The sequence below is a fragment of the Geotrypetes seraphini genome, chromosome 12 (assembly GCF_902459505.1).
Source record: "Geotrypetes seraphini chromosome 12, aGeoSer1.1, whole genome shotgun sequence".
NCBI classification, from domain to species: Eukaryota; Metazoa; Chordata; class Amphibia; order Gymnophiona; family Dermophiidae; genus Geotrypetes; species Geotrypetes seraphini.
This window is the reverse complement of record NC_047095.1, coordinates 80356174-80369873: the sequence shown is the minus strand read 5'-3', so window position 1 is coordinate 80369873 and position 13700 is coordinate 80356174. Positions and strand designations below refer to the sequence as shown.

The following is a 13700-nucleotide window of genomic DNA, read 5'->3' as shown; positions in this document are numbered from 1 at the left end:
TGATGAACATATGGTGAAACATGTTTGCTATAAAGAAAGTGAAAAGTACTTACTGGGAATCCCCGAAACAAGCTTTAGAGGCCTCAGCACACGGACTGCTCTTAAGGTTCGTAGGTCCACATGGGTGTTGAAGTGAGTTCCAGCTGTGGCAAGGATACTAGAACAAAACAAGGAAATGGTTATTATAATTGATCATTGCAACATGAAATATGGGGTGATATTCAAAGACAGGATTGCCGCCAGGACAGAGAGAGAGCCCAAGGCAAGGACTGTCATAATGACACCTATCCTAGCTGACTGCACGCTCCCTGTAGCCACTTCACTTTAAGACAGGCTTAGCCATTATGGGCCAGCACTGTCCATAAAATTGGTGGTAGTCCACCACTGACCAACTTGATCTGCATTCCTTCCCTTTTTATGCTCTCTCTCAATCTCTCTCTCCCACCCCCCTTTCCCTAGCTTTCCATCCCAGGTGGATGCTTATATCCCTCACCTGTTGCAAAAATTCGGTTCCAAAGGGCCTAATTATCCAATTACAGACTTAGGTAGCAAAATACTCAAGGGGTGAAAATTTCAATGAAGAATGTTATTCTAGGTGGAAAGAATTCAATAAGGTAGCATAGATTTTCAACACTAAGGTATAATTTTATAAAGGAACATTAACTTTAAGCAGTAAAGTATATGCCAATTTAGGGTTACCAGATGTCTGGGAAAACCTGGACATGTCCTCTTTCTAGAGGACTGTCCAGGTGCCCAGGGGAATTTCCAAACTCCAGCAGTTTGTCTGGAGAGCCTCTAAGTAGAGAATGATACAGAGACAAGTTTTTCTCCGTCCCCGTGGGAACTTATTTTCCCGTTCCATTGAGTTCTTTTCCTGACCCTGCCCCGTTCCAAGGTTTGTATGGTTAAGGCAGAGCTTACAGGAATGGGGCAGGGACAGGGACAGCAACAAAATTCAAAGGGACAGGATGGGGAAATTGAGTTCCTGCGGGGACGGGGTTAAATTGTTCCCCGTGTCATTATCTACCACTGAGCATATGCGGATGTGACATGATATCCATAACGTTGTATCCGCACATGCTCAGAGGCCTTCCAGACACAGCCCCAAGAACGGGTAAGAAGAGACATAGTTCATGTGGGGGCGGGGCTGGAGAGGAATGTGTCTTTTTTTATAGATTAAATCTGGTAACCCTATGTCAACTTAATGGCACTTTATATGCTTTGAATTGATGTCACATACTTTTCTGGTGAGCAGACACAGAGGTGGAGTTTGTGCAAAGAATAGATAGAGGTCACCAGTACAGGTGTAGATTACAAAATATTATAATATACACACCTACCTGATAAATATTAATGTAGACATTTACTTCTTTTATAGGGTTGCTGTTAACGTCTGTACCTGCCATGTATGCTAGTATTTTCTAAAGAAAAACAAGTGCCTACATTTCTCTATAAAATGCACCTAAATAGACACCATCTTATTCTCTTAATCCAGGTTTTCCTTGGTTAAATTTAGACAGCTAACCTTAAAATACCGATACTGCATATCCAAATGTAGTTAACTAATTAAGTAGATTTAGAGGTCCTTCACTAAAGTTCATCAAGCTTTTGCATTAAGCAGGGATTCAGTAAAGGTTACCCAAAGCGGGGATTCAATAAAGGTTACCCATTCAGTAAAGGTCACCCAAAGAACTGTCTTTACAGAATACTAGCTTAGCATGCAATTTCATTCCTAACTTTGGTATGAGCACTTACACCAATAAAAAGGCTGGTTTAAATGTTCAAACCCAACTACTGTCAGGCGCAGAAATTCAGTATTCTATAACTGTGCGACTAAATCCTGGAAACGCCTGTAACCTATCCATGGCCACACCCCCTTTGGAGTTTTGCAAGAGATAAATTAGGTGCACAGGTTATAGAATTGGGACATAGGGTAGACCTGCCTGTAACCACTAATGACTGCCAATTAACAATTAATTATTGGCGTTAACAAATGCTATCAACCTAGCTATTTATCAATCTATCTAACATATCAAATGCTGTCAAGAAAAAACTTAACTTAACCTTTGGAGGTCAATATGGGGTAAGATTAATAATATATTGGAATCATCAATTCCACTGACGTATGAGGCGGTCATATGTGAACATTACTACATGTAAAGCCCCCAATGGATCGTTATAAATGCCGTCTTTTCCTTATCATGACTGTTTGGGGCATAGTAATTTATTTAAATTGGTTTGGGGCCCGTTGACATCTTATATTATTTCACTATAGTAGGTCTTTGGATATGAGCCAGTTTTTGTTTATTTTTGTACACATCCAGGAAGGGGGGGGGGCTATTTATGTTCTAATTTGGTCTTTGAATATTTACATTTGGGGTGTGTGGGAGGATATTACTAATTCAAATAAGGTATTGTTATTGGGAAAATCTATGCTTCTGTGTTTTATTGAATAATCATTAGGTGGGTGGGTGGGAAGAAATGGTTGGTTATGCATATTTGTAAGTTAAATGTGCTTTATTGACTCATTATATGTGATATTTTTGTGTATTGCACTATTGAAGTTTGGAAAATCAATAAAGAATTAAAGAAAAAGAAAAAAAAAGCAGCCATAAACAAATGGAAAGAGAACATTTGAGAAGTACTAGATGAAATATACTCTAAAAGAGTGAGAAAAAAAAAATCATAGATAGGAGAAACTCCCTCTGGTTCACATAACTATTATCACTGAAACAAGAATGCAGGGTCCTAGAAAGAAAATGGAATAAGCAGAAAACTGAAGACAAAATCTCATGGAGAAAAAAAGATCAACCACTACAAAACCCAGTCAAATGTAAGTATTATTCCAAACAAACTGGAAAAAGAAAACCAGATTAAAAAAAAAAAAAAAAAAAGCATTTATTTCAAATAACACTTCCTAGTTAACCCAACTGAATTGACAACCAAATCAACAAATACCCCAACTGCAGTGGGGACTCTTGAGTGAGCAGACTTGTTGAGGGAGGTCGGACTTGATGAGGGAGGGTTCTTGAGTGGGCAGACTTGTTGGGCCGTCATACTCTATGTTTCTATGTTTAAACTGGCAACCTTTATCAAAGCAAAAGTTGACCAGATCAGAACTGACACTAACAAAGGAAACACAGCGAACTGCATAGAAGTACTAGGAAACAGCTCAAAGTCAAAAGAGAAAGCGAAGACCCTCCAGAAACAAAGTGCCCAGCAGATAGATACTGGAAGGAATTCTCCCCAATCACAGAAACAGAGTTAATAAGATTACTACCCAAATACACCAAATTTTAATGCTCATTAGATGTCTGTCCAATTTTCTTACAAAAAAAATTCCATCAAAAATATACTACAACTATCTATTAGACTGGCTGGATGACTCACTAAAAAGAGGAATCTTCCCCAGACACCTAGGAAGAAACATTCTAACATCCCATCCTAAAACATCAAAATGGAGAAATGAACGATGTCAAGAATTACAGACCAATAGCTTCAATCCCACTTCATGTCAAGCTATCAGAAAGTGTGTTAACAAATCAAATCACAAAGTACTTGGAACACCATAAACTATTACATACCACACAATCAGGTTTCAGAAAACACTACTGCACAGAAACACTACTCAGTGCCCTGATATCTATGATTAGAATACACTTGAGCACCGGGCAACAAGTCCTTGTACTACAATTCGACTTAGCTAGTGCATTTGATGTGGTAGACCATCTGCTCCTAATACTAATCCTAAACTTTCTAGGAATAAGTGGTAAAGTGCATACTTGGCTAGAAGGATTTCTAACAAACAGACTTGCACGGTCTGTGTCTGTATATGGCTGTTTGGGGGAGGATGGGATGGGGAGGGCCTCAATGACTGGGAGGGTGTAGATGAACTGGAATGAGCTTTGACAGAGACTTCAGTAGTTGGAACCTAAGAACAGTACCAGGCAAAGCTTTGGATTCTTGCCCAGAAATAGCTAAGGAGAAGAAGAAGAACCCCCCCCCCCCCACACACACACACACACACACACACAAATTTTTAGATTTAATCAGGTTGGGCAGACTAGATGGACCATTTGGGTCATTATCTGCTGTCATCTACTATGTTACTATGCTACAATTAGAATGGTCAGCATCAAGTGGAGTATCCCAAGGCTCACCATTCTCCCCAGTACTTTTCAACTTACTAACGTCAACATTAGGACACTTCTAAGACAAGAATGACCTCACTTACTTCTCCTATGCAGGTGATATTACAATATGCATTCATTTCTACAAGAACTTCATGGTATTGCGGTATATAAGCTGTTATTATTATTATTAAATAAGATTAACAAGTCAGTAGAAGAAGTCACTTGACTAATTGCCGACTGAGCTGACAATATGAAACAAACTAAATAAAGGAAGAAAAATTACGGATAAACCCACACAGAATCACCAAAGATGACACTAAAATAGATGACACTAAAATAGCACCCCACTGAAACTGGAATTAGAACTGAGAATCCTAGGGATTATATTCGACAGCAACCTATCCTGTGAGGCGCAAACGCAAACATTGACCAACAAAATATTCACAACGTTGAGCAAACGTTTGGCATTGTTTCGACAAAGAAAACTTTCATATCTTGCTTCAGTCACTAATACTATCCCAGCTAAATTACACTTCTCCCTCCCTATTCGTGGGGGTTAGGGGCAGAGCCGGCCCACGAATAAGGAAAATTCACAAATAAATTTTGGGCTGGTTCTGACCCACCCCCAGACCTTACCTGGTGGTCTAGCGGTGATGCGGGACAGGAGCGATCTTCCTACATTCCTGCCCTGTTCAGAGCCATGCTGTGAGTTACCATGCTCCTGGGGCGGCTGCTCGCCTCCTCTACCTCTGATCATCCCCCTCTGTCTCTAATCACCTCCGATCGCCCCCCCCCCCCTACGCCTCCGATTGCCTCCCTCCACCTCCAATCGCCTCCCTCTGCCTTCAATCGTCTCCCCCGCCTAAAATCACCTCCGATCACCCCCTTCGCCTCCGATCGCCTCCCTCCGCCTCCGATCGCCTCCCTCCGCCTCCAATCGCCTCCCTCCTTGCACCGATCCAAGTCCAGGGACCATTTTTTTTCGATGCGGGCTGCAGGTGATTCTCAAGGGGGGGCCTTAAAATCACGAATAATCGAAACCTCGAATAGGGAGGGGGAAGTGTATTGCAATGTCCTTTTTGTAGGATGCAAAGAACATATACAAAAAAAGAGAAAAACTTCAAACCATTTAAAATGGAGCAGCCAGACTTATTTTCTCAGCAACTAAATATGACGAAGTGACACCCCTGTATCTTGAACTACACTGGATCCCCTTCAAAACAAGGTGTATTTTTAAACTACGTACACTGATCTTTTTAATTTTCCATGGCGAAACACCAGACCACATGTTGAATTTAATAGAAAATACAACCCTATGACAAATACAATTTGTTCAGCAACCACATGAGAATAAGATTCCCAAATCCTAGAGGAATCAAATACAAAACCATTTACTCTACAACCTTTCCTGGCAGTGGAATTCTTTACCAGCACAATTAAGGAACACCCCACTCCTACCAAAACTGTCATAAAGGCCTAAATCCTACCTATTTGGAAAATATCTTACCCCCACCCTCACCCCACAAACAGGCTATAACCAACAAAAAACAAACAAGACACAAACCACCTCTACATACCCATCAACCCACAAACCAGGAAAGTGACACTCATACCAGAACCTGTAATGTCAAGATTACAACACCAAATATGGTCGATCTTCTCTCCAAACCAAATACCATAATCATATACCTACACAAACACAAACCAAGATATCTATGTCAGAAACCCTAATGAAATAATGTAAATCCTCCTGGGCATGCCAGACGCTTCTAAATTGTAAATTGTATTGAACTCCTTCTGGGGCATATTAGCGATCCATAAATACTCATGTAATATTTAGTCGATTAGTTTACATATTGATCTCTGATCTGCGTCCAAAATTGCGCACCCAAATTTGGGCAATCTATACAGCATCTGACAGTCAGTGTGCCCTAATAGCAGAAATCAGCACATATGAAGTGCAAAGTCTATGCACTACAGGCCAGATTCTATAAACGGCCACTAGACACCCTAATCATGGATGCCTAGTAATGTCTAACTAAGGGGTCCTTTAACTAAGGTGTGCTAGCCAATTTAGCATGCTGTTAGTGCACGCTAAATCAGCACGTGCGCTAAATCAGTAAACCTTAGTAAAAGGACCCCTAAATTCCACGTGCAACCCAATTTGATTTAACTAAACCAGGGGTGTCCAATGTCGGTCCTCAAGGGCCGCAGTCCAGTCGGGTTTTCAGGATTTCCCCAATGAATATGCATGAGATCTATTTGCATGCACTGCTTTCAATGCATATTCATTGGGGAAATCCTGAAAACCCGACTGGACTGCGGCCCTTGAGGACCGACATTGGACACCCCTGAACTAAACCATTGATCTTTAATTTAAAAAATAAATAAATAAAAACAATCAATTAAAAGTTGCGCACGGAATTCCACGTGGCGCCTAACAACGCCTAACAAGTCTGCTTAGGTGACTTTAGGCGTGGTTCTATAAAGAATGCTAGGGGCTGATTCACAACTGTATGGACCAGCGCCTAAAAGTTAGGCGTGTTATGGCGCCATTTATAGAATATGGCCCTAAATGTTGGGACCACATGTAGAATCTGGTTGAGGAGGTGCTAAGTGAAGCCATGCTAACTGCACAGGGAAGTTAGCAAATAGCAGCGCTTGGTGCTTACGCATTATGCAGTCCACCTCCATGACCAACCTAGTTCCTATCCCCAACAAAATATACTCATACACAAATTATTCAGCACAGACTATCGGAAGACAAAGGCGGAAGACAAAGGCGCGCGCCGACAACTGAGCGCAGTGCGGAGGCGCGCGCCGAAGAAAATAACTGTTTTTAGGGGCTCCGATGGGGGTGTGTGGGGGGGAACCCCCCCACACTTTACTTTATACATATTGCGCCGCGTTGTGGGGGCGTTGTGGGTTGTTTGGGGGGTTGTAACCCCCCACATTTTACTGAAAACTTCACTTTTTCCCTAAAAACAGGGAAAAAGTTAAGTTTACATTATAATGAGGGGGGCTACAACCCCCCAAACCACCCACAACGCCGCCGCGATCTGTATTAAGTAAAGTGGGGGGCTCCCCAACAAAACCCCCTGTTGGAGCCCCTAAAAACTGTCATTTTCTTCGGCGCGCGCCTCCGTCTTGCGCTCAGTTGTCGTCGCGCGCCTTTGTCTTCCGCGGTTTTGTCTATGAACCCAGACTATCATTATGGTAGCTGTTAGTGCTTTCATACACAAATGATGTTAGTTAGTTAGTTTTATATCCAGTTCTCCCAACGAGTCCGAATTGGTCAAGACAAGAGGATCTAGTTCTACTATACATTTTTTCTTGATTGTTATTTAAGGGAACAGGACATCTTTTCTTCATTGCACTAGACAGGGAATTGGGTGAAGACGTACATTCTTACTGGTTTCCTTAAGTTCAGGAGTCCTTCGATGGATATGATTTGTGGGGGTAGTTGATTCCAATAGCTTGGTAGAAATTGGCAGTTTGCAAATAAAATGACACTCTTTTCAGCTACAATGGCAAAATAACCTTCAATTTAGGAAGCTGGCTGGGCTGAGAACTTTTCAGCACCCCCTTGTATAGACTGCACCCTTGGGAATCAGGCTTGCCTCAAAGAATCTTGCTGTACCAGTCTAAGCTGCAGCATCTTAAGGTAAGCATTTTGAAATGCTACCAACTTATCACCAAGGGGAACAACAAATTTGTAACAACTGCAGTAACTGTTAGTGCTCTCCTGCACTACATAAGAACACTGAATGGCCATACTGAGTCAAACCAATGGTCCAACAAGCCCAGTATTCTGCTTCCACAGTGGCTGGGCCTCAAGTATCTGACAGAAACCCAAATAGTAGCAAGAGTCACTTTGTACAAGCACATTGCCAGTAGGAATCATCAGATATGCGCATATCTTAGCAATACACATGTAAGTTATGATTCTGCCCCCGTTCCACCCATTCTTTTCCCCTGATGATGCCTTTGGGATATTTTATGCATTAGTTTGTGTGTAGAAAGGCTTTATTCTATTTACGCCAGGTGCTACAGCTATAGAAGTACATGTGGTGACCCTAAAGCACATACATTTGTGCAATACATATGTAGGCATGGTCTAGGGCAGTGTGTTTGCACACAGTTGTACAGATTTATACATGTGCATTTATACCTGCTCCGAAGCTAGTACAAATTCATTAGCATCTATCTAACCGCAATTTCTGCTATTCTGAATTCTATATATGGTGCTTTCACACACAACTTGGTTAAACAAGCCAATTATTTATTTATTATTATAATTTCTATTCCACTTAAAGTCTAAGTGGATTACAGGGAAACATAAGCCACTACATACAGTCTCATAAGAAGAATACTTCCTCTTCCTCACAAATATCTTATTACACCAGTTTCACTTAAGAACATTCCGTTCTAATAAAAGACTTGCACAAATAAATGAGTTTTCATTTGTTTCTTAAAAGACTTCAAGTCCTTCCATATTTTCAAACAGCCTAGCAAACAATGCCACAGATGTGGAACCGCTACTGAGATTGCCTTTGCTTGCATTCTCTTGTAGTGCGTTTCCCCAAATGACTCAGTGGACAATCGCACTGCTGACTCTTGAGCTCAGTGATCGTGACAGCATATACCGTCTCAATGTCTACGCCAAGTACCAAGGTACCATCCCATAGATTACCTGATGAACACTTGTCAGGACTTTTGTATTCAATCCTCAACTGAATTGGTAACCAATGTAGTTGCTTTAACACTGGCAAAATATGCTCATCCCGAGCTACTCCCATGATCATTCTAGCTGCAGTATTTTGAATAATCTGCAATGCCTTGATTTGAGATTTTACAATACCTAGGAACAGTTCATTTCAAAACAATCCAATTTTGAAATTACCAAGCTCTGTATCACTGTTTGAAAATCAGATACTGCCATCAAAGATTTTACTCTAGATATTCGCAATTGAAAAAAAGCTCCTTTTATAACCTGAAAAATCTGTGTCTGCATGGTGAGCCTTGTGTCTAGATCAGTGGTCTCAAACTCGCGGTCCACCAGGTACTATTTTGAGGCCCTCGGTATGTTTATCAATCACAAAAGTAAAATAAAACCATTTCTTGATCATATGTCTCCTTAGCTATAAATTACAATATTACTATTAAGACTTAGCCAAAAGGAAATATTTATAAACTATAAAGAGTTTTACCTCATGCAAAATTGTCATTTTTTTTTTAGTAAGACATTAACTATTTTTTTTTTTCTGAGGCCCTCCAAGTACCTACAAATCCAAAATGTGGCCCTGCAAAGGATTTGAATTTGAGACCACTGGTCTAGATACACCCCCAGGAGCAACCAAAACAAAACTGCAGACTGTGTACAAGATGCAGGCAAATTTTAATATGACAAGAACACAATATATAAAACCCTTTTACCAAAAAAGGGACCCGACACGGTCCGTGTTTCGGACAAACCTTCGTCAGGGGTTCATGGTAAAATAGGGGGGCTAAAAAATGCCACAAAAAATGAAGAATCTCGACTATCGGGATGCCTGTGTGTATCAAGTTCGCCAACATCCTCATATGCAACAAGATTGAAAATTTCATATCCTGGCTTAACAAGCATTTATCAGCATTAATTGGATTTAATTTCTATTTATATGCCTAAATTTTACAACCCAGTGGCGTACCTAGGGTATGTGGCACCCGGGGCCCATCATTTTTTGACACCCCCCCCCCCTATGTAAAAAAATATTTTTTGTAATGACCATGAAACAGAATAAATGGTCAGAATAGAAACAGGCAGTGAAAATTTTCTTATATTCCAAACATAACATAACATAAATTATGTCTGAATTGTCATGACATCAGAAGTACATATGGAGTAGTTGCAGGTGATGCTTGGGACAGTTCTGATTGTGTTAGTTCGGTTTTATGTGTTTTTTGAATAGAAGGGTTTTTATTTCTTTTTGAAGGTTTTGCAGTATGTGGTCGATGTCAATTGGTTGTAGGGTTGGGGGTCGAGTGTTGCAGCTCGAATGGCTAGGAGGTTGTCGAACATTTTTTTTTCCTTTTGACGTTTTTGGTTGGAGGGTGTGTGAATGGTGCGTGAGTTCTCCTATGTCTGTTTGAAGTGGATTGAATTATTTAGCTGAAGAAATTAGTTACCCCCTTATCCCACATACATTAATTCTCTTCCATTTTTGTTCCCATTATAAAAAACACTGATAAGTTCCCAGAAAAAAAATACATTAAAATAAGAAGTGAAAACAAAGGCCCCTACAGATGAGAACATAACATAAGAATAGCCTAACTGGGTCAGACCAATGGTCCATCATGCCCAGTAGCCCATTCTCATGGTAGCCAATCCAGGACACTAATACCTGGTCAAAACCCAAAGAGTAGCAACATTCCATGCTACTGATCCAGGGCAAGCAGACACTTCCTCCATGTCTTAATAACAGATTATGGACTTTTCCTCCAGGAATTTGTCCAAATCTTTCTTAAAACCAGCTACACTATCTGCTTTTACCATAACTTCTGGCCACTTCATTTTTAAGTTTAGATCTTTCCTTTCAAACAGAGATCTTGCTAGATGTCAAATACAGCACAAGGTAACTTTACATGGACTTAGCTGTGCAGGAAATGTGAATCTCCTCATACACCCACCATATAGTGCAAAAATGTGCAAAGGTCTGTTTTTTTCTTTCGATCACTACATAGCCTAATGCCACACAAGCAGCGCTGTTACAAACATATTCTGTAGGTCAATGCTAAGGATAACAAAGTTTCCTTCCTTGGACCAGAAGGAGATAAACCACTGGAAGAGATCCCAAAACAACACCCAAAGACCCACTCAGTGTGTGAACCAGTTGAGTGGAGTGGACTAACTGGGGGGTGGAAATGGGCCCGGAGTTTGCTCAGCAGAATTTCCCAGACCACCTCTTCCTCTCAACACATTGACACGCTGCCACCATCACCACTAGGAACACCTCACTGGGTAGGCCAGCTATGCTATAAACTTTATAAAACACATTATTATATTTTCTTATAAAGCACATATTTTAACTGAACTCTCTGACATCCTCAGCCTTTCCATTCACAAAAATAGAAGGAAGAAAAGTTCCCATTTCCTGCTGTCTCATGTCCCCGGCCTATACAATATTTTTTTTCTGCAGACCCTTTAAAAGTCTGACCAAATCCTCGTTTCACTTGCATTATAAAGTACTGAGGATGCCATCTCTCCCCAATCCCAGGTCCTAAAGTCTAAGACAGTAGCGCAAACTAATGCTGCCAGATACAGGAAAAAAAATTTTGATTCGATTCAGCCCTATTGAATTGGTTTTTCAATTCGATTTTCCTGCCCAGTTGGGTGATTTTTTTCAAAACTCCTGGTGGGTTTTATAGCTTTTTCACCCCCTTTGGCTTCTCCTAACCACACTGGCGCTGTGGTGTAAATAAAATAAAGAAACAAAAAGGACTTTTCCTCTCTCTGTTAAATCCTAGCTCACCTTTGCAGTCCAACACCAGCTCTGGCAGGATACACATTTCAAATCTGACATATTATAATCACAAAACAGAAAATAAAATTAATTTTTCTACCTTTTGTTGTCTGGTTATATTTCAAATCTTGTTGGTCCAAGGCTCTGGTTTTCTTCTGATAACTTGCTTGCCAGGGTCTCCTTCTTTCTTCTTTCTGCATGCTAACCATCCATCTGCCAACTCTGTCCTCCCTTTCCATTTCCCTTCCCTTCCCAGGAAGTCTGGTATCTTTCCTTTTTTTCATCTCCCTCCACAGATCCACCTTTTCTTAAATACCCTTTCATCCGGCATCTCTCCCTCCTTCCCCACTATCCCAGAGTCCACCATCTCTCCCTTTCTTTTCCTAATTACCCTCCTATCCAGTATCTCTATCCCTCCTCCACACCATCCCTTGTGTCCAATTTCTCTCCCTTTCTGTTCCTTCCCTCCCTAAATCCCATGGTCCATCATCTCTCTCCCTCTCCTCTATTTTCAGACCCATTATTTCTTCCCCCCCCAAAGTTTGGCATATGCACGTCTCTTTGAACACCCCCTTCCCTCCGTGTACTTCTAAATCATGGTCCCCCCCAAAGGCCTGTCCCCCCTTAAAGGCCTGCACCCCCCTTGAAGGCCTGTCCCATCCCCTTGTAGGCCTGTCCCCCCCTTGAAGGCCTGCCTGCCTGTCCCCCCCTTGAAGGTCTGCACCCCCCGAAGGCCTGTCTCCCACTTGAAGGCCTGTCCCACCCCCTTGTAGGTTCTCCCCCCCTTGTAGGCCTGTCCCCCCCTTGAAGGCCTGCCTGCCTTTCCCCCCCTTGAAGGCCTGCACCCCCTTGAAGGCCTGCACCCCCCCCCCCGAAGGCCTGCACTCCCTTGAAGGTCTGCACCCCCCGAAGGCCTGTCCCCCCCTTGAAGGCCTGTCCCACCCCCTTGTAGGCCTGTCCCCCCTTTAAGGCCTGCCTGCCTGCCTTTCCCCCCCTTGAAGGCCTGTCTCCCCCTTGAAGACCTGCACCCCCCCTTGAAGGCCTGCACCCCCCCTTGAAGGCCTGTCCCACCCCTTGTAGGCCTGTCCCCCCCTTGAAGGCCTGCCTGCTTTTCCCCTCTTGAAGGCCTGTTCCCCCCCTTGAAGGCCTGCACCCCCTTGAAGGTCTGCACCCTCCCAAAGGCCTACACCCCCCATGAAGGCCTGCCTGCCCCCCTTGAAGGCCTGCACCCCTTGAAGGTCTGCCCCCCCCCCCCCGAAGCCCTGTCCCCCCTTGAAGGCCTGCCTGCCTGCCTGTCACCCCCTCCCCCTTGAAAGCCTGCTTGCCTGCCCGCCCACCCCACCCTGAAGGCCTGATGCCCCGACCCACCCCGAAGGACCGCTCGCCCCCCTGGCCTCCCCGCACCACCTATGAAGCAGCCGCAGCAGGATCGCGAAGTCAGCGTCAGCGATCCCTGCGCTGCTTCCTGCACCACGGTCCCGCCCCTCCTCTGACGTCAGAGAAGGGGCGGGATCGCGGCGCAGGAAGCAGCGCAGGGATCGCTGACGCTGACTTCGCGATCCTGCTGCGGGCTGCTTCACAGGTGGTGCAGGAAGGTCAGTGGGGCGAGCGGTCCTTCGGGGGTGGCGGGGGACTGAACGGCAAGGCCGGGAACACCCCCTTAGGGCTTGGTACCCGGGGCGGACCGCCCCCCCCGCCCCTCCCTTGGTACGCCACTGTTACAACCTGTGCCATAAAAGGGGGTATATAGAAATGGGAGAGTCATGGCTGGAACACGGATGTTGTATTGTATTGGTGTTTGTTTATTTTTCGCCTTATCCAAAGTGAAGCACAAGAAAACAAACATCATAAATATACTTACAAACATACAACTACACAAAATACAATCTTAAAAACAAAACAAAAAAAAAATAAAAAAACACAGGGCAGTTAACGGCAGCAAATTCTCTTCACATTTACATATTTAATTATAGAATAAGGGCCTTGGTGCTTAACTTTAGGTGCATGGATTTGCATTGTGCTTCCATTGGTGCAAATGGTCAAGCCTAAAGTTAGGCACAGCTCC

General features: G+C 43.0%; 1 protein-coding gene across 1 annotated transcript in view; it reads right to left on the bottom strand.

The window, feature by feature from the left end:
- Positions 1-13700, bottom strand: part of CACNA1E (calcium voltage-gated channel subunit alpha1 E) — a 791083-nt gene that overhangs the window by 475010 nt on the left and 302373 nt on the right. The window contains exon 4 of the mRNA XM_033915447.1: positions 54-157. Within this exon, the coding sequence (XP_033771338.1) occupies positions 54-157 (104 nt within the window). The remainder of the gene's footprint in view (positions 1-53; positions 158-13700) is intronic.